At 36.9% G+C, this 26,886-nt stretch overlaps 1 protein-coding gene across 5 annotated transcripts in view; it reads right to left on the bottom strand.

The window, feature by feature from the left end:
* Positions 1-26,886, bottom strand: part of PRUNE2 (prune homolog 2 with BCH domain) — a 128,566-nt gene that overhangs the window by 73,742 nt on the left and 27,938 nt on the right. For all 5 annotated transcript variants that reach the window (XM_064735199.1, XM_064735198.1, XM_064735196.1 and 2 more), the window contains exons 4-6: positions 25,955-26,118; positions 19,746-19,898; positions 17,104-17,198 (exon numbers count right to left, since the gene is read on the bottom strand). In XM_064735199.1, the coding sequence (XP_064591269.1) occupies positions 17,104-17,198; positions 19,746-19,898; positions 25,955-26,118 (412 nt within the window). The remainder of the gene's footprint in view (positions 1-17,103; positions 17,199-19,745; positions 19,899-25,954; positions 26,119-26,886) is intronic.

Consider the following 26,886-nt stretch of genomic DNA (forward strand, 5'->3'; position numbering starts at 1 on the left):
AGGGGGAGCAAATACTCTTTGGAGTTTTCCTTGCAAGTTCCTTGTACTTTTACTGTTGAACAGAATAGTATCCAAATATATCACACTATATACATACAGGAATGCTATCTCTTCCATACAAAATACATAATATTAACTTATTCTTCTGTACAGTGCATGGTATTTCCTTGTACTACTGAACAAATACTGCATTTCTTGCTGACACTAATGAGTGAAATAAGAATTACGAAGATCAGATACACACAGACGAGAATATTAAGAGAATACTGATTTTTTGGGGGCTAAATTCATAAATCATTATGTAATCTGTCAGGATTCATAATGATCTATAAGAAAAACCTTCCAAAGAACTAGCATGAAAATTGCATATTACGTGATACTCCTCCAGAGTTTATATGTCAACTGTTTTGCCTCAATAGCAAAGAATTTGTCTATTCTACAGTCAGAAATATATGTAAAGTAAAATGTAACACAAAATTTCTGATAATGCCAAACAGATGCATAGCTGGAGCAAAAAACATAATGCATTACTTGCTATGGCCATGACAAACTGGGAGCCTTTAAAAGGAATAGACAACTTCCACATTTTTTAACACAAAGCAAATATATATCCTGTTGCCACCAACAAGTAAGCTGGCCCTTATTTCTGTGCCTTGGATTTCTGCTAAATCCTTGCCAGTTATTTTTACTGATGGAATTATGCACTATTTACTTAATTATTAGAAACTACTCCTAAGCCATTTATAAGACTGTCTAATGAGTTGGAGGTAATCTACCTCTGCTTTCATCAAATGAATAAATTTAGCTATTTAATTTTATTTGCACTAAGCTTGATTTTAAGAGGGACTCAAGGACTGGTAACTAATAATCCCGATAACTGATAACTCAACCCTCAACTTCATGGAACTTATAAATGCTGAATAAACATTTTTTACAAGCCTTTGTCCTGTGTTCTCAGCAAAACTGCCCTCTTTTATGTATCAGTGGAATTTACAATATCTCATAACTGCCTGTCCACTTACTAGGTCAGATTCTGATTTCAACTGTATCTCAGAAGATGACAAAAAATGGCTTCAAATGAGTTAATGTAAGTCACTGGAGACAATTTAGATTGGAAAATACCAATACCAATGCACTGAAGAGATACCAATTTATCTAACCAAACATATTTTCAGATAGAATGAGTTTCCATGTCTTTCACGCTCCTACATTTTTTATTATATATTATTTGAAGAACTGTTAGTATTGATTTACTTCACATAATTTAATGGAGAAAATGCTTTCTAGAGCACGATATTTCACCAGAGAATGCAAAACAATGTCTAGAATCCTAATAAATACTGTTATGTCTGAAATGAGTTATCTCAGTAGTGACTTGGGCTCAGATTTATTGTACAGTTCATCAACTTCTCAGCATGCTGGATAATGAATGTTTCATTTACATTGCTAATTGCCAAGCCATGGTTCCTTCAACCTTTAACCCTTACGCTTTATCACATTATCACCATATGTCAATATAATTGCATTCAACATTCCAAACAACTAACTTTTTCATGAGGTCAAGAGATTCTCTTTTTTAAAGCTTTACCAGTGGGAGATCTTTAAAACTACCAAGAAAACCAGTAGTATACAGACAATGGGAAGCTAAGACAATTTTTTCTTCTGAAAAACTGCTTATATCTTCTGACCAAAAATAAGGTTTTTTTCTGTTAAAATCACCATTTGCCTACTGTAACTAAATTACACACAGTTCTGTGAAGAGCTTCACCTTTACTGTCTGTAATTATGAAAGACTATTAACTAAATCCTAATATGAAATATCTTCTGTATCTGCTTGTGCTTTTTTTTTTAATCTGTGGAATTATGCAGTTATTTCTACATCTTGATCTTCATTCTGCATTGTCCCAAAAAATTAAAGCATTTTACCCTAAGTACCATTCAAGATGCTGTCTTAGGCTATGTCTGTGTTATAAAAGCATTGCTACTTGTTTCCTACCTTTATACTTTCCCTCAACAGAAAATTGGGCCGTATCTCATCTCCAGAATATGTTAACTCACTCTGCATCTGCAAATTCCTTTCTTTCTGTTGACTTTCACCAGAAATACTTCCTTCATCCCTGAAACATGCATTGTCAATTGCAAAGTTCAAGCTAAATCATACACAAAAACTGTTCTGGAAAAAGATTTTACTACTGAGTGTAACTGAATCAGTTTTACAGCTTGTATATGGTAAAACTTAAGAGAGCAATGTGCTCCTGGTTGGTAACAGTTACACCAGCAGAGACTCTGACCTTTCTCCATTTCTTTGGAACAAGAAACTTTGACAAGACACCTTCTTAGGACAGTTCTGAAATTCAGAAAGTTAAAAATTTATTTCTCAGTATTTGAGTCAGAAATTCAGATGCACTCTCAAAGACAGAATTAAGCAAACTGCATTAGAATAATGAAGATGGGTAATGACGAAGATGAAAGACAGTGAGCCTAATTCATCTTCCATGTAGCAAAACTTTCACATTACATGGCAGATAGGTCATATGTCTCAGATATATCTGGTGTATATGCATATACATCCACAGAGACATAAATGTATGGCACACTTTTGTATGGACATGCAGTGCCACAAATGAGCACCCCCATCTCTAAGAAAAATACTGTAGCATAATCTTGAAGCCCACAAGCTGGTGGAAGCCTCAAGCTGGTTTATATCCCACTTACACTGTTTTATATCTTTATGTTCTGTACCACAGCAGCTCACTCCCCTCTACTGCCATAATTCCCTATTTCTTCTTTGACTCTTGGAATGTCCTTTCTGACCAAACTCCAAATCCATGAAGGCTCCTTTCTGTCAGTTACTTTTATCCCTGACTTCTTCTGCAGGAACCTTGCGAACCTTGCTTGTATTCTACGCCAAGAGCACTACAAAATAATAACTGCATTTGAAAATTTTGAGGTATAACAGCGTTGCAGGCACGAGCCCTCTGTCCATCTAGAGGTTCATATACCACTCCCTTGCAACTTGCGTGTATTAAAAAAAAAGTTTTAGCATACACTGCTGTTAACATAACCTTCTTCCCAAACTGCAGATAATCCCTTTTTAAATCATCTGCAGTATCCACCCAATAAACATCTATTTATTAGAGTTCAACTGATCATGTTCCTGGATGTCACAGAAAAGGACTGCTTCTGCTCCCTGCCAGCTTGGACAAGACATAACCTTCTGATTTATCTATACATAAAACATGAGAAAAGCCTGGCATCAGAACTATAAACCCCCTTTGAAGTAGATTAAGACCAGAAATGTATGTTTTCTTCAAAGTGTTTCAATCCATTAAACGTATATCAAAACATTTTCTAAAATCAAATTCCATGTTACCACTGAGAAATGAATATTCCCTCATGCACACCAGCTGAGATACAACGTAAGTATGTCACTACTTAGTATGAGGAACTTTCAGCAGTATATGCCAAACAGTGTGTTCCTAGGAGATTTAAGCACGTGGTTATTCATTTCCAGCTGCTTCTGTGGAGTCAAACTTGGTTCTTATGCTTTCAGCTAACATTATTATCACATTTTGTGAAGGACAGTGACATCAAGCACAGGTAATCACTGACAGCGCAGAGGGCCATTTAAAACCATGCTTGTTTTCTTAGTCTTTAATGTGGATTAAAAAATACAGCCAAATTATATGTAACTTTAAATGTGCTCAGAATGTGAGTTCATGATGACTGAGTATACAGTACATGAAGGATCACTCATCACTTAATTAACTTTAACCTCCCACCTACTGCCAGTTGACACAGGGAAATAAATGAACATTGTTCTAAAATAGTTTTAAGGCATAAAATCCAGAGTCCTGAGTACCAGTGGCTCCAGACTTCAGCTGATACATGTAGAAATTTAAATGCATAAGTAGTGAAATTAGTACTTTCTGTACTAGTACTTACTGTTATTAGTACTTACTGTTCACCTGGGCATCTTTAAAACCTTACTTTGAGTTTAACAGTCACACTGCTAGTACTCCAAGTCCACAGTAAGAGAGGCTGAGGCTCGGCTTCTGAGTAAATATTGTTTATACCCAAAAAAAAAATTCCATTACCTCAGAGGATCTGTGTAACTGACTGAAACACTATAAGCAATTATGCTAATGATACATATTATATACATGAAGGAAAAATTCATAATAGATGATAAAACAACCAATGCTTTCTATTTATTCAGGTATCAGTATTTATAGATTAGTTTGCGGAGAAGACCAACAAGACTCAGCACACTAGAACAGTACAAAATACCCAAAACAAACAGAAAAACAAAACCTGTCATTCCAATTAACTCCTATCCATAAGAAGGAACAAGGGGAAATCAAATATAACTGCACACACTAATACACAAGCCAAATACACAACCTGGATCACACCAACAATCTGTGGTGACTGTGCTTAGACAAATAAATGCAAAACTCTTTCACTGGATGCTGCTATAGTGTTTTAGAGTTTTGCATTTATTTGACCGAAATACCCCCAGATGGTGCAAACTAACTATTTTATCTTGAACACATGGGAAAAATGTTGCCTAAAGGAAATTGTACCATGATTATTCAATGTTCAATGCACATTTTTCTAGATCAAAATCATGAACAGTTCTGAATTATCACAGAATCAAGAATGGCCTGGGTTGGAAAGGATCTTAAAAATCATCTAGTTCCAAGCTACCTGCCATGGGCAGGAACACATTTCACTAGACCAGGTTGCTCAGCCTCATCCAAACTGCCCTTGAACACTTCTAGAGATGGGACATGCATGACTTCCACAAGCAACCTGTTCCAGTGCCTCATCACCTTCAAAGGAAAGAATTTCTTCATAGTATCTAACCTAAATCTACTCTCTTTTAGCTTGAAGCCATTTCCCCTTGTCCTATCACCAATTACAATTAGAAATGCATAATGGCAGCCATTTCTATTATTGGGACAAATCCATTTATGCTACTGAGTTTCTTTTGCTCAGATATGCCTGCTCCAAATTTAAAACAGATTTTTTGGGGGTATTTTTTAATATAGCAATGCAGACCCACCTGTGGGGAAAAAACTCTTTCTTTGGGCTGGAAGCAGTGACTGAAGAGTGGTCACTTGGGTTGCTGCTACATACAGGGCCTAGGGTGGACCAAGCTCTAAAGAGTCCTTGAAGGACAGTTATTGCAGTGAAGTCCCTAGAGAAGAAGAGAACCCACACCGAGAAAGAAAGTATGTACACAGTACTAAGAGAAAGCCCCAGGAGCTCACTGGAGATTGGAGGCTTTCAAAATATTGATGCTACATATTTCTATAGCTGTGGCCGAGAAAAAAACATACCATTTTTTATTTATTTTGTACCTCCTTCTGTGTCTGAACCGAATCCTAGCAGTGGCCCAGAAGATGAACACATTCATTTAACTGGTGATCCTCTTGCAGAGGTGCAGGGCAAAGCTAAAGCACCCCACACCAAAGCAAGAAAAGCAATGTTTTCCACCAACTGCCCTTCACGGAGAAAGCACAGCCCTGGGGCAGCTGGCAGCACGCCAGACCAGAGTGAGGAAGGGATAATTTACACATTGCCATGCAAGCTCCAGCAAATGAGTCTCATGGCAAGAAAAGTGCAGCATTTCAGTCTTCACAAACTCCCAGGAGAGTGGGAAATACACACATACTCAACTAAGTACCACAGCTATATGGGCTGAACCTGAATAAGCTGATTTCAGTTTCAAAAAAATGGAATGATGGGAAAATATGAATATTTTCATTGCCTTTTTTTCTGTTCACTCACTGTGTGTTTACCATAAATTAGACCTGCTGAGAGTGTAATGCTGAGCAACCCATATGGCAAATACTCAACTGAGAGATGTGAAAGGAAAATCACTATTTTATATCTGAATTACATCAAGCCTGTTTATTTAGAAAGTCTTCTTTATTAGAAAATGTTCAGAAGCAACCCAGATAACACTGTTTATATTAGAAAGAACACAGTAACATACCTTTTAGACCAAAACAAATATATTTCAGAAGAATATGAAATGAAATATGAAAAGAATTACCCTTAAATCAGTGTTCAGTTAAGATTTTTGGTTCTCAAATACAATTACAGAGGTTTTTGGTTGTACAGTTGCCATTTATTCAAACTCATCCTCAAATTTTTCTTCCAATGAAACAATCTAGAACTAGTCTCAGTCCATGGTGTTCTACCAACTGTAGAGCTGACCTAACAGTTTCCATTTAAGGTACAAAATTAATCTATTTCAACTTTTTTCCTTACTAGACTGTGACAAACACTGACGAGGAAATAAGCATGCACAGAGGGCTGTCATCCATGAAACCTAAAAACAGTCAAGTTCTGCATGTGGAATTCAGGCACGGATTGCTGACCATATCTCTCTGGCAATCTTGCTGTGGGGAAAATAATGAAGAATGGAATGCAGATGATTCATTGTTCAATCATTCCTTGTGGACCTTGTTCACTCTTACCTTTCTTTTCCTGTAAGTCTAGGTCTTCCCTTCCCTTCTCCCCTGTGACCCCCAAAAAGGATGGAGAGAAAATCAAGTTTTATAAAATTCCTCTGAGAATGTGACTAAGGCAACAATGGGAGCAAGATGGGAAGGATAATATGCAGCCAAGTTACAATATATCTACCAGTGACATTTATCCTTCTGTAGAAAGTGCCAGAACCTTTAACAGATACCAACTGATCCATTTTGTTCGTAAAGGTAGCATCCAGGGAAGGAGAGACTTTTGAGTTTTAGTTGCTCATGTAAAGAAGGAAGAAAAATCACCCAAAAATTAAAATTGATAACTTATCAGGTACTCTGCTTCGTTTTACTCCCAACTCTATAATCCTGTCTGACATGAGCCACAGAACAAAGTGGCTCGTATTCAGACATGTTAATTCTTTCTCACTGAACTGAGAAAACTCATCCTCCTGAAGTGTGAAAAGGTTGTATAATAGCTTTAATGCAAAAACTGTGATTTTTTTCATAATTGGGGAAGATAAAATAAACAGCTGCTACTGTTGTGCTCTGGCATAAACTCGGTGGCCTCAACAGGTTCTTCCTCACCAGTCTAAGGGCTGTGGTGTTTGTATTCTGTTTAGAAGTAAGAATTCCGGAAGGCAGACACCCAATAGGCATAAGAAATTCAGACACACCGAGATCTACATGATCACAGCTGAATAAGGTACCCTGTTCTGCTTGCAGCTTGTCTTTTTTTTTTTTTTCAGTATGAACAGTAACAAAAACTATCTGGCTTTGTACAACAACCCAAAAATTATGTTACTGTGAGAAATGAAGATCTCTCCATCCCTGAATTTCTGGTCAAAGGATCATTTTTTTTTAATTAACCACAAATCACAAGTAAGTAGAAAGTTACAAAACCCAAAATACTGAGATTTATTCTACTGAAAAAGTAATTAAGACAAAACAAAAAACCCAGCCAGAAAAACAAGAAATGTAGACCTTCCTACATTTTTTCTTTCTTTCTGTAATTAAATTCAATCTGTACTAAGCAACTTTGCTTAAAGATATTGTTTCATTTCAGAAATGCAGCAATTTCAGGACAAAAAGTGTATGTTCATGCACAAAATTTCTTATGGAGAAAATAATAAATGTCTTTATCATGAAAGCAATGCAAGATTACCCTGAAGGAATTTTCATTTTAGTCTTTATCAAGTCTATATGGAAAAAAAAGAAAGTAAGATGTTGCAGTCTCACAACATACACAGGAGTTCTGAATGTTGGTTCTTCTGGCTCAAAGAGCCTGCAGGTCAGACTTAACATGTACTGATTTAAATACACAAAGTATTTAATGTATCCAAACAATGCCACTATGAAGTTGCAGAAGAAATTACATTTTCTAGGGAATACCATTCTTGCAGTGGCTTTATGATGAAACTACATTTGGGTGGAGACACATAGAAGCTGTGAATAATTCTGAATATAGAAGTGGTGATCCTTCTGAGAAAATGTTATATGTCTCCAAGAAAGAAAGGACTTTAGTCTACTAGTCTTTAGTACAATTAGTATTCTCAGCTAATTTGAAAATCTGAATATTCAAATAAGGGCTGAAGGCTTTAGTAGAATTAGTATTCTCAGCTAATTTGAAAATCTGAAAATTCAAATAAGAGCTGAAGGCTTTTAACCTGAATTATATTGTAATTTTTAAAATCTCTGTATCATAAATAAAAAATACAAAAAGCACACAGAATTAAATAAACCCTGAAGTTTCTGGTTAAACGAAACACTTGACTTCAAGTCCTGAGAGTGTACCCAGTTACAGAGTGAAGAAAAGGATCTTTCCCATCATCAACTAAACAAAGAACACATGTGCATCATAAAAACCTTTCAGAGCACTCGATCTGCCTAATTCAAAATTCAAAAATGTTCCTACATCCTAAAACATCCAACAGTTTCAGGTCTGGGCTTCTGATATGTAGTAGAAGGCATAAAATTCAGTGGTGCATGATAAAAACATAGGTTATTGTAATGTTTACAAGTATTAGGCATCCCTTTATATTACAGTTCAGAAGATGTTTTAGGACATGCTTTGCCAAATGGAACAAAAGTAGTATTTCAAGACAAACTTCATGGAATTTCTGCATCAAAATATCACTATTCTAAATAAACCTTACATTATTTTAGAAGTGGAGGGATTTTAAGATTTTTAAGTTAAAAACAGAAAGCAGTCACCAAGCAGATGATTTGTTTAGAAATAGACTGTATCTCCCTCCACATCTTATCCACAGAATTGCTGGCTTCTGTAGTACTGGAACACAAACACTAGCAAACTCAAAATGTCCTTTTATTTACAGCTAGAGCTACACTGCAATGTTGAATCAACAGTCCAACATTTTAATTGATTTGTTTCCCATAAAATAGCAAAGAAAAAACAAAAACTAAATAGGAGAAAATATAATTTCTGTAATATTCCTATTGTCATCCCTAACTATTATCAGTTATTATATTCTTATGCATTACAGCCAGATTTTAAAATATTAAATGTTTACGCTAGGTTTTACACTGAATTTTTTTTTAAGTGCATTAAATTTCATAGAAACAACTCTTTATGCTGAACGTTTCTCAAAACAGCACCTCCCGCTGTCAATGTCTATGCCCCATAAGCAGCTAAGCTGAGTGCTACTGACAAGAACTAGAAGAGTATACAAATGATAAATTAGTCAGCTTTGTATAAGTCAGAAATACAGGCCAATAATGATACGGAAGATTATAGCATTTTACTTAGCTGAAAGACAGTGCATATTTTACACTGTATTTCATAAAGAAAATACCTTCATTTATTTAAACACATTTCATAAATTATAAAAGAAAACAATTTATCTTTTTGAACAATGTGCTTATGAGCACGAGCACATTTTTACTGTAATGTTAGTAATTGTTTCTACTCATTCCTTTGATAATTTTCATAGCTATTTTACTTTGTTTATTAACTTTTGAAACAAGAATGAACTAAGCCATTAAAGGCAAAATTGTAAATGATAACTTGGACCAAATTAGATCAGATTCCACACTAATTATAACCAATGACATCTACCCAATTTATTCACACAGTGAAATAAAAATGAAATCCTAAAAACATGCCATTGCGCACCTTGCAGTGATTCCACTGTTTACGTTGCACATTTTTAAAGCGATACTGCGAGTACAAAAAATCATGCATCTGGCTTACTATCAGTTATGACAGTACTATAGAATAAAATAATCAAATACAACTTGCGAAAATGACAGTTGAATAAATCAGTACATGCTGATTTGAGAAGATTCATAAATACAATGGTCTTAGCTAGTTTTACAAGCTCACATTTTTCTCATATCACAAGAAACCATAATAACATCCTACACGACTTCAAGCAGAAGCATCTCATTGACTGGGGGAATGTTAGCTTGTATCACACCTTCTGAAAGGAATCTGATATGAAAACTATAAGCAATCCTACTAATTCCTGTAATGTCATTTTTGCTGCCATTTGATTTCACATACTTAATTAGGAAGCACTCTTTTGAATCACAGAATAACAGGTAGACGAAATCACAAGGATGACATAGTCCAAACTTGTTTGTCAAAAGCACTCTTGACAATGTGGTCCAACCCCCTGCCCAGATGAACCTTAAAGTGCTTAATGTTGAGGAATACACCACTTCTCTGGAGATTATTCCAATGACTGATTGTTATAATTGTGAAAAATTTTTTTTTCTCTTGTGTGTAATCAGAATCTCTTTAGGAGTAACTTGTATGCATTATCCTTCAATTTCTCCATGTGACTCCTAAAAACAGAGTCTCTGTCTTTTTTGTAGCCACTCTTTAAATACCAGAACCAGGTGTCAAGGTCTCACCTAAGCATTGTTTCCTAATGTGTCAGGCTTCTCAGCCCTCTGATCGTCTCTGTGGCCCTCCTCTCCACCCTCCCCAGCCCATTTGTATCTTTTTTGTACAGCAGAAACCAAAACAGACAACAGTATTCCAGGTGTGGCCTGACAAACACTGACAAGAATGGGATCATCTCTGCTGCTGATGCCCCTGTTGATGCAGCCCAAGACCTCACTGGGCTCCTTTGCTCCAGCAGCAACTCCTCACTCTTACTGAGCTTTTTGCTCACTGGGACTCCCTGGTCCCTTCCCACAGAATTGCTCCTCAGCTTGTGCTCCCAGCCTGTGCTGCCCTCCTGGATTTGTTTTCCCAGGTGAAAGACCTTTCACTTGTCCTTGCTAAACTTCGGAAGGTTCTTCTTTGCCCACTCTCCAGCCTAAACCTTCCAGGTTTTCCTGCAGCATGGCTCTCCCTTGCAAAGTGCTCACTTGATCCCTGAGTGATTTCAAGTGCTCTGCATGATCACATATGAAGACATGAATCAGCACTGGGCCCAACACCAATCCCTGGGGGACCCCACTTGTGCCAGTTCCCAGCTGGAAAAGGAGCACTCTGGGCGCTGCCTGTGGGTCTGTTCCCCACCCACTGCACGGGCAGCTTGTCCAGACTGTTACACAACAGCTGCACAGGAAGTTGTCCAGCAGACTTGTTACACAACTTCACCAGAAAGCTGTGGGAGACCTTGGAGAAAGCCTTGGAGAAACACAGGCAGACAACGTCCACTGCTTTCCCCCATCAACCAAGCAGGTTACTTTGCCCAGGAAGGCAATCAGGTTTGTCAAGAACAGTTCGGCCTTGGTGAACCTCCGCTGGCATTTCCCAATCAGCTCGTTCATCTGACTTGAAGTGAATTTTACCAGAAGGGTTTGTGTCATAACTTTTCTAAGGCCTATAATTTCTTGGGTTCTCTTTTAAGCATCTCTTGCAGATGGGGGTGACATTAGCCTTTTTCCAGTCTTCTGGGATGTCTCCTGATCTCCACAATTTCTCCAGGATTATGGAGAACAGCCTCACAATGACTCCAGCCAGCTCTCCAACACTCTTGGGTGGACATTGTAAGGTCCTATCAATTTGCAGGAGCCAACTTCCTGTAATAGCCCACACAGAAATCTTTTCTTCACTGGCAGTGGGTCTTGTTTGCATCAACACGGATTTTTGCTTCCAGCGTCTAGGGTCCAGCTGAGCTGGTGACAACAGAGGTCAAGGAAGTGCTGAGAACTTCTGCCTTCTCAGTGCTGTTAGTGACTAATTCACTTCTCCCATTTAACACTGGGCCAGCAGTGCCCTTCTGTTTCTCCTTGTCGTTTATATACTCAAAGACCCCCTTCTTGTAGTTTTTGACATCTCTTTCAACTCAAGCTGAGCCTTTGCTTTTCTAACAGCATCTCATGCCCTGGCAATGCTCTTGTGGTTCTCAATAGATTTGTAACTCCCTCTCCATCTCGGTGTGCTTCTCTTTTGGTCCTGAACAGACTCAGAAGCTCACAGTTAAACCAAGAGGGTCTCATGTTCTACCTACTTCCTTTCCCTTTGAAGGAGATGACCTGGTTTTGTGTTTTCATGAGAGCTACCTCCAAAAACTCACAGCAATCACTAACTCCTTTATTCTCCACGGAAGCTTCCCTTTCAATTGAGATCTGAGCAAGCTGAAGCTTGCTCTTCTAAAACCTAAAACCTCTGCCTTAGTGCTAACCTTCAGAGTGCACAACCATGACCCTTTTAACCTTGACCCAGAGGCATTTGATAGGGCTTCCTATGGTCACTGTAGCTGATTTCTGTACATCTGAGGTTCTCCTTAACTTAAAGTACCAGTCCCCCTCCTCTTCTTCCCTGACTCTCTTTACAAAACAGCCTATAGCCATCCGTCATATTCCTCCAGTCATGGGAGTTGTCCCATCATGTTTTAGTTAATCCTGTGATACCCTAACTTTTGGACTGGGTGTCGAGCTCCTAGTGTTTATTCTCCTGGCTCTGCACATTTGTATAAATGCACATGAAGTGCCAGGTCTCGTTCTTATCTTGGAAGGCAGCTAAGGAACAGCTGTCACTGCTCAGTCTGGTCTGGCTTATTTCCCAGTTGGCTGCAACAGCAACCACTCAAAACAACCACTTAAACGGCTCTCCCCACCAGATTCTTTTCGTATCTTTAGAGAAGTCACTATAGAGAATTCAGCTTGCCTAACCTCTCCACACCTTGGTTTGTACTCGTCACAACTGGGGTACTTTGGATGACCTGAGGCATCAACTGGACAGCCATCGTCCTCCAGAAGACGGCAGTCTGATGTTTAAGCATGAGTGTGGTATTTACATTAATGCACGTGTGGCTGCATTACTCAGTTATATGAGGTTATGACTTAAGCCTCTTAGTATTTCTGAAAAAGCAAGTGAAAGTATGTTTAAGCTTTATGTACTATATATGTTATAAATTTTCCTAAGGCAGATATCACACACTGACATTTTAAGACCTTAATTAAGGTTGATTTATTTACAAATGGTATGTTTTCAACTCTCAGAAATGATGTATTTAATGTTTTATTTTTAAACACAATTAAAAAATAATATATAAATATATACATACTGCAAATGTAATACAGATAACAAATTCATTTAAGCCCATTTATGCACATTAGTGACACACCATGTGGCAGAAAGACTAGGACTACAAGAAGACCCCGTGGCGATTTATTTTATATTAAATCCCTAATGGCCTCTTCTCATCTTTACAAAAATATGCACAAAAGTCCAGACTATGCAGCCATTGAAATGAATGGTTATTTATTTGCTAAACGAGAACTCTATGTTTAATGTTCCTTAGACATAAGGTAGTCTGCAAAAGTCGCATTCCTACAGCTCTATACATCATTTATTTTACATATCCTAACTTCTCACAACAGGCATCAGAAAAATACTTTTGAACCACATTGCTATCGTAAGTTGCTGAGATTTTTGTTTCCAATTCCATTACTGGAAGATTAAATGTTAACATGTTTACTTGGGGTTTGCTTCTTGTTTTGTCTTTTGCATTAAAAACAAATTCATGGACCAATCTGCCATTTAAAATACGCTTATATTTATACCAAGAGAAAAAAAGTTCCCAAATACACAATACATATACATAATCATTATAGACAGACAACAGAAGTTCAAATCTTCAAAGATATATATTGTAATCTCACTTATTCAGGTGTAATGGTCCACCTAGCACTTGTTTGACATGCTTCAGCTAAGACAGAGGTCCTTGATTTGCTTTAGAGAAATATTAAAAACATCACTTTTCAAAATGCAGAAATAAAACTGTCCAAATTATGAAACAGTGGCATTTCTTACTAATACTACAAAATAGCTTTAAAAATAAAATCTTTCTCCAAGATACGACTATTTTTTCATAGGAAGATGATACACCGTGCACCCAAACACTTCTACATTTCTTAAATTTCTGTTGCTGGAACTGCTACTGTAAGTTCCTCTGAGGCATAAAGCCACAATGGGGGAAGTTGTTACAAGAGATAGAACTTCCTATTGGTACTATCCCAAACTCATCTGGACTATGGAGGCTACTTAAGGACAGTCAAGCTTTCCACAGCAGCATGAACGTGCAGGTCATTTTCTTGAGGTAACAACATTGGTGACAGCAGCCTTGAGTGCAGCTCTGACATGTTCTCTAAGCTTTTACAAGTGGCACACAACCCCTACTACCTGGAAACGGTCCTTATGAAGTATGTGGATGCCATGGCCAGAGGCATGAACCTCAACAGACCTTCAGAACACCCCCTTGTCTGCCATAGTCAGTAGCAGACAATCACAGAACTTGTTTTCAACTGAGTGATCTGCTTCCTCAGGTGGTAATTCATTTTTTATCATCACAAGTTCTGTGAGCAGTTAGAAGGAATTTTCATGAAGAACAGAAAAAGACATAGTCCAACAAGCATATCATTAATCTATTTTATAATGAGCCATTTCAACTGAACTGAACATTCATGAAACCTGGATCATTCTCCCAGTGCACTACACTTAAAAAAGCAGAGAACAGAGCTGGCTTTACAACAGAAATATTTATTTCCCAGGAATAATGTTACTTTCCCAGAAAGCCACACTGAGAAGACAAATCTCATTTCCAAGAGAATTCCAGCAGAGAAGCAGCAAAAGATACTCTGTATAACAAAATGTAACAGAAATTAACTGCAACACATGCACTGAATTTTGCTACAATATCTTATGCGTAATCATAATTGTGACTGGGAGAAACTTTCCAGCAAAGGCTACAAAAATAACTGTGATCTGGGCAGTGCCACTTTTATTTGGTCCTTCTCTTCAAAAACAAAGTGGTTACATATGTAAAATTCAAACAGCATACATTCTGAGATCCAGTTACTGTTGACACAGGTCTGATTTACAGCTTCAATACCACCTGAATCCAGGAGAGTCAGATCCAAAGGCGATTATCTCAACAAATGCAAAGCTGCATTTGTTGAGATAATCACCTTTAGAGAAACCTAAACACATTAAAGAAACCTAAACACATTTACACAAAACAACTGCCCTACAGAAAGCATTTTAATGGAAGATACTCTTGCGTATTTGTTGATTATTAAGGAAAAAAAGTGACTTGTGATACTTCTGAAAAAGCAAAACCACAAACACACCAGAGATTCAACACCTGTTGCCAAGCCTGCGCCTCATGTTTTCTTAGTATTTAATCAGGTAACATCTGTGGAGCACTTTAATGAACAACAAACTACCACTATCATTGCCGAGAAAATTGTGAATTCATTAAAGTCTGTGTATTCTGAGCTCATAACAGAATTCTGAACTGAACAGAAAGATCTGGATGGTTTTGTCATTCATTTCCTTGTATGTATTGTGCTTCTGACACTGGATGAAGTAACTACATGTGATCCCTATTGCTAACAAAACCGAGTAAAAAACCATCTTTTACTGGCCAAGCACCAAAAATTGGGGTGTTTTCATTTCAACAAACAGCAGTAATGTAGCAAATGCAAAACACATCTCCATCCCAATAATTTTACAAACATTATACCTAGGAAGAAAAAATTAGTTTTGCTCCTGAAAACTTAGTCCTCTACGGCAGAAACTATTCACAACACAACAATAGAGCAAAAAGCAAAGCAAGGTACCTGTGACTTCCAGAAAGAAATCCCACCAGAAATACTAGTAATAAAATTACTTCACAGACTGAGACAAAAAATCATCAATCAGTAAAATCTGTTCAGTTTTTTCTTACAGGCAAATGAATTTCCTCTGCCCTCCTAGCTATGTAAGAAAAACATTTATGAAGCATTTACTGCTTGACCACCAGATCTTAACACTTCTTTGCCCAGGTAAGTCAGCATCAAATGTTACACTTCACTAAAAAAGGCTGAAAATTTGCCTACTCTGAGAACTAGAAACACCTACTCTTGACAAAGCCGAATTGTGAGATCCAAACAAAAGGAAGACAAGATCTGAGTTACAGTAATTTGAGCATATAGAGTTGCAAAGAAGAGGTCAGACCAGATTCACCTGGAGCTTAAACCTGGGGAGCACAAGGTCTGTATTCTACACAGTTATCCAACATGATTTAATGCAAAATAAACAAAAAGATAATGTAATGCTAAAGCTAGCTCCTAGCTTCATCCACTGTTAACTGAAACTGACTGAGTAAAAGAGAAAGATGTAAACCAAAAGATGAGGATTTTATTAAGAACTTTATAAGATCCCATTTTCTCTTTTGGGGATTTATCTTACAAAACTCTATCCCCATCCCCTTTCCACCCAGCCTCAGCCTAATTTTTCGGATCAAATTATGGTTCATAAGCAGTGTTGTTGTGATGGCAAAGATTGCTTAATATTGGAACAACTAATTGAAAACTAACAGATTCTACTTCATTTCTTGAAGCTTTGCAACCTAATTTGCTTTCTATATTTCAGTATGCAAGCAGAAATCTATGGGTAATTATTAGCTGGATTGTAACCAAAACTTGTTCAACCACAGAAGCATCTTAGTTTTAGTAAAATGCATCACAAGACATATACTATAAGAAATCTCTTAGGACATACGACACAAGAACTATTCAAGAGATTTTTTTTTTCAGCATTTCATATTAAAAACAAGTTTTGATTTAGTGCAAAAGTAGATGAAATTTCTTTTACATTTCTAATACTTATTTATACGTGACTTTCATGAAAATGAAGAGACTGGAAATTACAAACATATACTATATAAAGATGTTTTTGCTATTGATATTTTCTTCAGATCACTTAGGTTTTATTACTAATCAATATGCCAGTATGCAAACTTCAATCAAAAATAACAGTACCATGTCATAACAGAATCATGTCATTGTTTAGTGATCTAAGCATTCTTATTCTTAAAATAATATTTTAAAATAAAATCCAGCAATATGAACTCTCTTCAGATCAAGGTAGAAAGCTCACACCTTCAATTCACCCAAAGGGTCCAAATTGTTTATGCCATTGTTTTTAACACACCATAGTACAATCTAAAGGTAGGGAATAATTATAATATCATAATAATGGAAGTCAGATGACAAATAGCCAATAGTTCTCTCAAAGTTAACTAAATCACTAAAAATTCTGCTCATACTGGAAAAAATATTGGGAAAATAACTTGTTCATATTCTGTTTAAAAGAACTATCTCCATGTGCAATAAGGCTGTTAAACATATTTCAAGTTTCTCTTACCTCCAGTGTCATGTACACAGTGCTAATCGCTACTTTGATTTCTCCATCTGAAATCTCCTTGAGATCCTTGAGCATAACCTCCTCAAGGTTCACACCTGTTTAAGAGAATAAACAAATTTCCATATATACAATTATCTACAGCTGACAGATGCATAAATTAAAAACACAGCTGAGACCTTAATCCCGAACCTTCTTTCTGTATTTCAGGATGTCATATGAGAAAATTAAAGGTAACATTAATATTTCAATGCTTAATGTTTCTAGAGGGATTTTTTTAAGAAAGGAAGAGATTTAACGGAGGATACACACTAACAACAACTATGAAGAATTAAGTCTACTGCAACACCTGTGTTCTTGTGTGAACACTGAAGTTTTTAAGTGAACCTAATTCCAGCTGATGATAAATGTATAGCTAGGCAATTTCTATGGCCTAATATGAAATCACAAATATGATTTGTGATTTCATATTAGGCCACAGAAATTGCCTAATATGAAATAATTCTGAAATAATTAATATATTGTAAAGCACCTGTGGACTACAATGGTGTTTATGTAATATTCAAAAGCAAGGAACTTAAGATATTCTGTAAACACAGACATTCATGAACCTTTCTGACCTTCTTCATGAATTGATAACACCAATGGGTTTTTCTGATTTCCTTCAAATCATTCATGAACTAAGTATATGTTTATGTACCATAGAAACATTATCAGCAGAAATAATGGTGTGAAACGGGAATTGCAACCAGACATATTGGTATGTTTAAGCCCACTATATTGAAAATTCAAGTGACTAAGTTTCCCTCATTGGACGTGTTTGCCTAAAATGCTGCAAAGATTCTCAAAATAAATGCATATTATGTAGAGGAACATGATTACATCACATTATTGCAACACAGACATGACAGCCAAATGCCTACGTAAAGAATGCTGCAAGCCACCTATGTCAGTGCACGGCAACAACTAAAACACCTACCAACCTTCAAGGCACAGCAGTTTAACATCCACCACGTGTTTGTACAAATTATTTTCAAGAGGGAAACAAATACCAATCTGAGTCAAAGAAATTAATCCTTTCATTACTGTTCCTGTATAGAGTCCAGCTACTGCAGCCAATCTAGCGACAAGATGAACATTTACGCATCTGTCATTTAAAAAAATTTTTATATAACCTATAAACTTTCTGGAGGGCTGCAACCTATTGTGCCTTAAATTAATTCAGGCCAATAAATGATGATTTCTGCCAGAAACTGAGAAATATTTTGGCTGCATTGTCCTAATATTGCCTTAAATAATGAGAATATTAGGTAAAATACTTAGTAGAGGTTACATCCTTCAAGGGGCCCCTGAAACTCAGCAGCATCCTACTAAAAGAAATGCCACATGCAATATATGTATATGAATATACAGTAAATATGGGCCTTGTAATACACAGAAAACAGGAGTTATAAGCCAAAAAAAAAAAGAAGAGTGCATCACAGTGCCCTCCCCATGCCTCATGTGACATACATAAATTACTGGCAACCAGTACCATGCAGACTACACCCACTACATATACTTGTACAAGTTTTGCATTTGATATTACAGAAAACATAATGAGAAACAGTACTAAACTGTTTTCCCTGGCAACTGGCAGAACTAAGAACTGACTCCCATAAAAGCCACTTTCACCACTAATTTCCAATCCAGACTGCATACAGTTCATTCCTGAATTCTACTGATTGAGTAAAGGAACTGAAGAGAATTCATGTGAAACTTTATACACCTGAACTAAATTACCCTGTAATTTCACTGAAAGAAAAGGCAAAGGAAGCAGCACCTCAAATTCTGCCCTTATCTACCAGACAGGGCAGCTGTCTCAGGCTGATGGTCTGAATTTCAACGACTACTTTCTGCATATGGGCAGATAGAGAACAAATAACGAGCTTCAGTCTGCATGGACTCTGTGCTTACCTGATACATCCAAAAGAAAATAACCCTAGGAATTTAATACTCACTCTTTGGTAAGAGCTTGGCAGCCAACGCCAGTAAAAATTGTAAGAGTTATTGCAACCATTTTTTTCAAGCTTTCACAGCATCTCTTCAAAAGCCTGCTACTAGATTTTGGGTTCAAACATTGCCACTTTAGATCACTGAATACTTCTACTCAGTATTTCAATCAGAAGAAAGGAAAAGAATTGCAACTTTCCCGCTGCTTCCTCAATCTGAGTCTGATGTCAAATTGACTTTACATGTACCCGCCCTTAGTAAATCTGGGTCATAACACAAAATCTACTTCTACACAACATGGGCAATTGCAATACAATTTCTTCCCATGGGCTGACGCATTTTTTATAACCATGTGAATCAACATAAATTCTTGATGAACATACACTTGTAAAACCAATATGTAAAATAAATTGTTAACTTTATCTGTAAAAACAATACAAGATTATTTATGAGCTAAGTAGTTCCTCAAAAAAAATCCCAGTTCCATGATTTAGAATGTAAGGAGCTTAATTTAAAATTAATATACAACTTTTAACAGTCAATGAAGACAGCATGCTGCGCCTATTTTCACCACACACAATAAAACAGTATTCTGATACAATTACACAAATAAATTTGTAACATGTCTGAAAAATGGAAGGAAGTTGCACGACCTTGGGTGTTAAACTGAGTCTCCTGGAGAGCAGAGATAATTTCCTCTCGCGGGGGAAGATCTGGAAACCTTTCCTCCAAAACTGACAGTATTTTCTCCTGGTGCTCTGTCATTCTGTCAGCTTCCAAAGACATGCACTTGAAGAGAATACTCCCTGAAACATTGATGGACAAAATATAAATGTCTTCTGTAGATATCAAAGAGGTACAACAGAAACAAGAAGTTTTACTGTATTGCTTCTTGGAGGTTACTTCTTGGCAGTTGTTTCCACTGAGAGTTCACTGAGTTTCACATGGAAACATCTTCCTAACATGAAACCCCTAAATCAGAACTGGCTGCCTCTTCAGTGCCTGTGCCACAGGTAACTGGCAGGTGCCAGTGCAGCCACAGCGTGCAGCATGCTTGTACACGAACGCGGCTGTGCGGCACAGCCAGCAGCAGCCAACGGCACACCAGCCTGTGTCCTCCTCTGTCCAGGCATTAGACCAAGTGCTGCTGTGTTTTGAAACACAAATCCACATTGTCAACCACCCTTCCACAGATGCGTCATTGAACTCCTACACTGGAGTTCATAAGGACGACAAAAGGAAGAAATACTTTACTGTGAGGCCCAGAGAATATGGGGATGCCCCATCCCTGGAAGTGTTCAAGGCCAGGCTGGACCAGGCTGCTCAGAGCATACCTAGAGAAAGGTATCCCCATTCATGGCAGTGGTGTTTGAACTGAATGATCTTAAAGTCTTCTGTCATTGTAATGTAACTAACTCTGGATAACTCTTGTCAATGGACACACCAAAAAAACACCAATTCAGACAATCAAAATTTTAAAATTTAAGAGAAACATCATCCAGTAAACAACTTCAGAGTGATTGGAACTGTCCTACAATACAGAAGTGACATGTATTTTCAGACAACTGTGTGCTGCACACTAAGTCACCCCTTTCATTCCCTGGAGACTGGGATTCCATTTACCAAAATACCTAAAGACAGTGTTTGCTTCCAATCACTCACAATAAATTCAGAATAATAAAATCTTATAGTTCAGCCTTGAAATAATTTACTACTTATGGTGCACAAGAATTTCAAACGAGAGTATGATTTCATTGCACCATGCTGGGTCAATGAGCAACAAAGCACATTAAGTGTGTAAGAGAGGCTTCAGCATAGAGCAAAAAAGTGTAAATGAAAAACCCTGACACTGCCACCCTCAATCATACCAGATGAGCTAGGATCCAAACATCTACTATACATTCATTTTCCTTTTCTCCTACAATATCATATGAAATAACAAGAAGCATTTCTTCAAAATTCACAAACCACTTGCAACAAAAAATAATTGTGCCATGCTATGTAAACATACCCTTATTAAACAAATCCTGTGTGGATTAAACAATAAATAATGCTTAACAAGTCAAAAGCTGCTCCTCATACTAATCTCTGGAGTTAAACACAAATACATGAAGTTCCATTCTTTGTCTCTATAACAGATATTGTAACTGTCAATTTTCTTTTAATTCACAGCAGCTCTTTATGTCAGTCTTTCAATCACCTTAAGACAATGCTCCTGCACTGTTAGATAGTATTAAAAAATAAATACAGACTGCATGAAAATCATGTATACTGATCCCGATTGATATTTTTAAATCTAGGTACCCAACATAACAAGCAGATTTCAAACTCCTACAGGCAAAAAACTGAAACATAAAGTATCCAGATATCTATACCCATTATCAAGGCCTGGTTTTCAGTCCCTCTAACAAGAAAAAAGTTTCTCAACCAGCAGCATCCACAATAATTCATCTAAAACTATCCCTCTGTTGTTCAACTCCATAGCAGATAATAGTGCTTGTGCTACATATATACTCTTGAGATACATTCCAAAGTTTCCACTTTTCTAGGAAAGAGTGGTGACCAGAATAACTGAGACACCCCACAACATGGTTTCAGTCAGCACAGAGCTACATCTGGATAAATGGCAGCTCAGGGACCAGGCTGCATAAAGTATTTTAGCAACAGCAACTTTCTGCTTTTTTTCCTTCCTCTAGAAACAGTGAGGGAAATTGCTCATGCACACACAAAGGAAACGGAGACTCCAGAAAAAGTGCTGTATCTACAACATGTGCTCAAATTCATCACGTACTGGAGCAAGGCTGCAGAATATCCTGTAAAGCCCCCCAGTAGTATAAGAATTACTTAGGCAGTCTGTCCATCTGCACAGAAGCTCCTCAGGTACACAATGTATGAAACTTTTACCACAGTTGTGTGTGCTCTAGGGAATGAATATTTGGGTAAGACCAATATAAACATACAGGAAAATGCAGAAGAACAAGAGGTGTGAGTTGTATATCCACCCACACTCACCAGTTTGGAAGTCAACATGATGTAACCTTCATTCACAATAGGCAGACACCTTAGAAAGGTTTCTAAAAGGCTCTGGTTTTGTCACTAGTCACACCAAAATTGCTTGCAACTGACAACATTTCTTCTAGGATGAAAGCCAGAAAAGGATCATTCTCAAATTACTAGGGTGTCAGCAAGCCCCAAGATCAACATTTACTTGTCCTTTAATGCTATGATCAGTCTTCAATACTCTCTTCATCACCAGGGGAGAATGGCACACCTCTTCTACCCCAGGGAGCCTTAGCATTCCTGTGAGGGTTAAGATTCCAGGTAGTTTAGAAAAAGAGGTCACTTAAGTTATTTTTGCTTGACCAGAGGTCGCAGTCCATTTAGTCATGTGCAATCTTATAAGTACCTGCTGTAAAAGCAATACACAGTCTCAGAAATCTCCTGCAGATTTTACTGAGTGTTGGTGCAACTCCCCTAGGGCTTCTGAAAGCATAATGGTGGCTGCTCTCTGCTTACAAGCAGAGAAAAAAAAATAATAGGCAATACAAGATTCAATATTATTTCTTGTGTACATCACACTTCACTACATTTTTTTTTCTGAAGAGGTCACTAGAAAATAGGCTAAGGCTCTTAAAAATGTGCATTTTATTATTTTTTTGCAAAGCAGTTTGGAAGCGAAGCATTAGTTTTGCCAAAAGCAATTGCTGTGCATTAATATTAAACATGATCTAATGAAGGCAGAAGTCGTTTTGGGAAAACATTAAGAACAGCACAAGCATCTCCTGAATTATAAGTTTACGGCTGAGAGAAACAGTACAATGAAAATATAGGCATTTCTCCTGTCAAGGTTTTGTCCCATAACCTGTAAAAATAAAGCACAGGAAAGAGGGGAAAACCATGAGTCCTTTATGGAAAGCATACTTCAACACTCCTCACACACTAACTCCCCCCCCCCCCGCAAAAAAAAACAAACCTGCAAATCAAAATTGTAAATATATCCAATTAAGCAATCTCTACTGTAATTAACAGGAAATGCAATGAAACTGGAATAAAACGTCACTGGCGAAAAGAGAGGAAAAGCACTGCCTCCAAAAAAACCTGCTTTCATATATTAAAAAGAAGTGTCAGTCTAAGTAAGTGCCAAAATGATCCTTTCTTCAGGGTATATATATTAAGGACGCATCAGTGCAGGAGCATGTGAACCATCTGATCAATGTACAAGACAGAACAGAAAAAAAAAATACTGGCCTAATTCCCGAAGTCCTTAAAAGGGCATTTCTTAACATTTGTCTGGGTGGCTAGAATAACAAACTAATCCTCTCTACTGAAAGTCAGACTGCCCCAACAGGGCTTGAAAAGACCTCAACTATGCAGCTCATCACTAGCAAAAGATTCACATTAAAAAAATTGCTGACGCTCTTGCTGGAAATCTGTCTATATTTACATGTTGTGGTTTGCACCTTGTGCCATCCTTCAAGGCCTTATACAAATAAACATAAGGAGGCCTTTTTGAGAGTGCATTGACCCAAGATACCTGACAGTGAGTGCTTAGAATAAAATCCTTGCCAGCTGGCTGCAACAGAGAATGTAATGATTCAGCAGTTTAATGGATCTTGAGTTTGGCAACAGTCCCCTCATAAACATCTCTTGGGAAATAAAATAATACAGGCCCAGGACTCTGGCAGGTTCTGTAATTGTTTGCTTCTGGCACAAATCCAGGGACAGCACAACTCTAACTTGAGGCAAATATGGCTGTACAACACTGATTGTCCAAGCAGGCTCTACTCAAAAGCCCAAGGGTAGAATAAGCTTGTATAATGTCTGATAAGGAGAAAAAGATACCAGAAAAGCATTCATCTAAAAAAAAAAAAAATCTTTAAATATAAAAATGCCTAAATCAGTAATGCTCAGTTTCACAGGAAATGTCTTTTCTCTTGACTTGTTTTTTTTTTTAAACATAGACAAGTACATAAAGTTTGCTCAAAGGTGAAATTTATATATATAAACATCTGCATTTTTATTGGAATTTAAAAACTGCTAACAGACTTTAAGAAAAAAGAAGTTTCAAAAACAGTCAACAAATTAAGCTGTCTTGGTCACCACATGATAATTATTAAAACATGAGATTTTCTTTTATCTGAAAAGTTTCCTAGCAAAATACTCACTGGAAAGTCAGAAGCTTAAAGAAGGCCTCCCAGCTCAGAGACTCAGACAACAGCAGTTTTATGAAAATAAAATCCTAATTCTTAGCGCTCTAACTTTTAATTTGGCCTTCTGTTCTGAACTTCATCTGACGTTTAGACATATTAACTATATACACATTTACATCGGAAGTAACATAGCAAAATGTGAAAAACACAATAGAACCTTTTTGTTGCAACCTCTGTACCAGTCCCTGAGCTGCTGGGAAAAGTAGAAAAGCACCAAGTCTCAAGTGCAGCTGTGTTTTGTTCCCTAGGCTTTGCCAATCACTTCATACCATGCAAAAAAAGGTATGCAGGGACTTTTTATCCACTAAGTTCCTCAAATTTGCTCTACCAAATGCAATAATCAAAATGTAATTACTCGTTGATTAAAAAAAATTAGAATTAGCTACTATATTTCCCAAAACTGTAAGTGCTATCTCTTATGCAAACACTAATAAAAGCACTTAATTTTAATCTGGATACATATTAGAGGCAGAGAACTGACACAGGCACATAGAGTACTTGAACATGTTCTTGAACATTATTCAGACCTCTCCCTCTGACTCTGCACTAACAAACAAGTATACTGATATTCCCTAAAAACTCTTTTTTTGTTCTGCCTCCAAAACCAATTATTATGCTTGTTCATTTGCTTAGGCTCCTGGAGAGCTACTCAACAGAAATTTGGAGCTTACAAAAACGCTTCATGGCATGTTAACTAAAGCTTGTTAGCATGGAAAGATACTGTCAGGGTGGGCTAAATGCTGTGCTACTGTTAATGCTTATTCTGTGGAATATTTTAAAAAATTAATCTTTTTGATTTCTTATAACATGTTTATTAGTTATCAAAGCGATGAGTACAATGATTTGTCAAGATTCTCATTGCTTCTGAAGTCTAAATGCAAACAAGTTTTTATAATCCTCCTTAAACATGCCCATATTAATTTCTTAAAAGGACATTTAGCAGTTTCACATCATTAGAACTTAAAACCCATAAAATTTGTTGAAAATTATTAAAGCACAGTTAGTAACTTAAAAGCATTGACTGTTCTTTTCAACACCTGTTTTATTTCCAACTGGAAAGTTCTATGCAGCAAATGAACCAACAAAATTAATATAAATTATGAACTTCCAAGACAGAGAAGAAAATACTAGTGATTGTTGAAGCCCATCCCCACTTTGTGCTCTGCTGGGCATACACTACAAAAGAAAAAGAGAACACAATGCAGATTTGGTAACACTGTTTTTAAACAGCAAAAGTTTTGCATCATGCCATTAAAATATCATTCCATAAAAAAAAGTACAACCATTGGGAGGGAGAAGCTTTAACTTGTAAATATTAGATTCCAATCCATATTGTTGTCCACAATGCCCCTGGAATCAACGAACTGCACAGCTTTTCCAGCTACCCAGCTGGTAAGTAGACAGCTTCATTTAATATTCTTGTCTAGTGATACAGCAAAGACCTCTCATGCCTATTTTTAAATGCACATTTTTAATATTCAATATAATGTTACTCTTTAACAAACTCTTTACTCCCTGCTTCTTTTATGAAGCTTCCTGTGGTCTTTAAAGGGATTGTTAACCAAAGAATGGATCACACTCTTTCTGCATGAGCAAATTCAGAAACACTCCATTAAACCTTTCAGTATTTAATATAAAGAGTAATCTCTCACCTCTGAGGAGATAAGCCAGTTGCTGAGTGATTAACTCTGGTGCCTCCTGAAGAATCTCTTTTACGACTAAAGAGGAAGAACATGCTTGTAACTCCAGGGTCTTGTCACATTGCTCATCTGGATTGATGACTTTGACAACAGCTGATTCCAAACTTTTATCCTCACTATCAAGCAAATTCAGAAGTTATACATATATTTATCTTCATAGCTACATAGACAACTCAGTAAGAAAGTGCAACATATTTTTTTAATTCTGGACTATGGTAGCATTGTTATAGCTACCTGAAATCTGCTATAAAGCCAAAGGATGTCACAGAGGTCCTAAATCTGTGATTCTTAAATTATGTGTTCAGTGTTCTTTAACTGTTTGATACATCACTAAGTACATCCTGTACTAAAAACTATTGAAAAAAAGTATTTCTACATGTGCTGAAAACAGCCATCATTATATGAAGGAGATTTAGGATCATCCCAACTGAATATTCTGAAAACTTACAAAAAAACTTTTTTTTTTTTTTTGCATTTAGATACTTTATATTTCTGTTTACAATAGTAGTAACAAGCCAAACTAATTTTAATAGTAAAATACAAATTGTAATTCTTCAGAAGGAAGAAAGAGGTAGTGACACTAATAAACATAAAGCAGACCTATAGGTAATTTTTGCTCTGAGGAGTGAATGATGCACTGAGCTGACGGCACTTAACACACCAACAGCTATGACACCCACACATATTTTTTCCTTCAGATTTTCTCTACTTTTACTCTAATCTGTAAACTTCTCAGACTACCATGGATCTATAGGATGCTACTTAATGAATGTCTTAAATGAAATTCTAAGGACAGCTGGAAGTAAACAGCATCCTTCACTCTGGGGAAGGCAGGCAGACCATTATAAAGAGGCTCTTCATAAAAGATTCACAATGGCCTTGTA

The sequence above is a fragment of the Zonotrichia leucophrys genome, chromosome Z (assembly GCF_028769735.1).
Source record: "Zonotrichia leucophrys gambelii isolate GWCS_2022_RI chromosome Z, RI_Zleu_2.0, whole genome shotgun sequence".
Lineage (NCBI taxonomy): Eukaryota > Metazoa > Chordata > Aves > Passeriformes > Passerellidae > Zonotrichia > Zonotrichia leucophrys.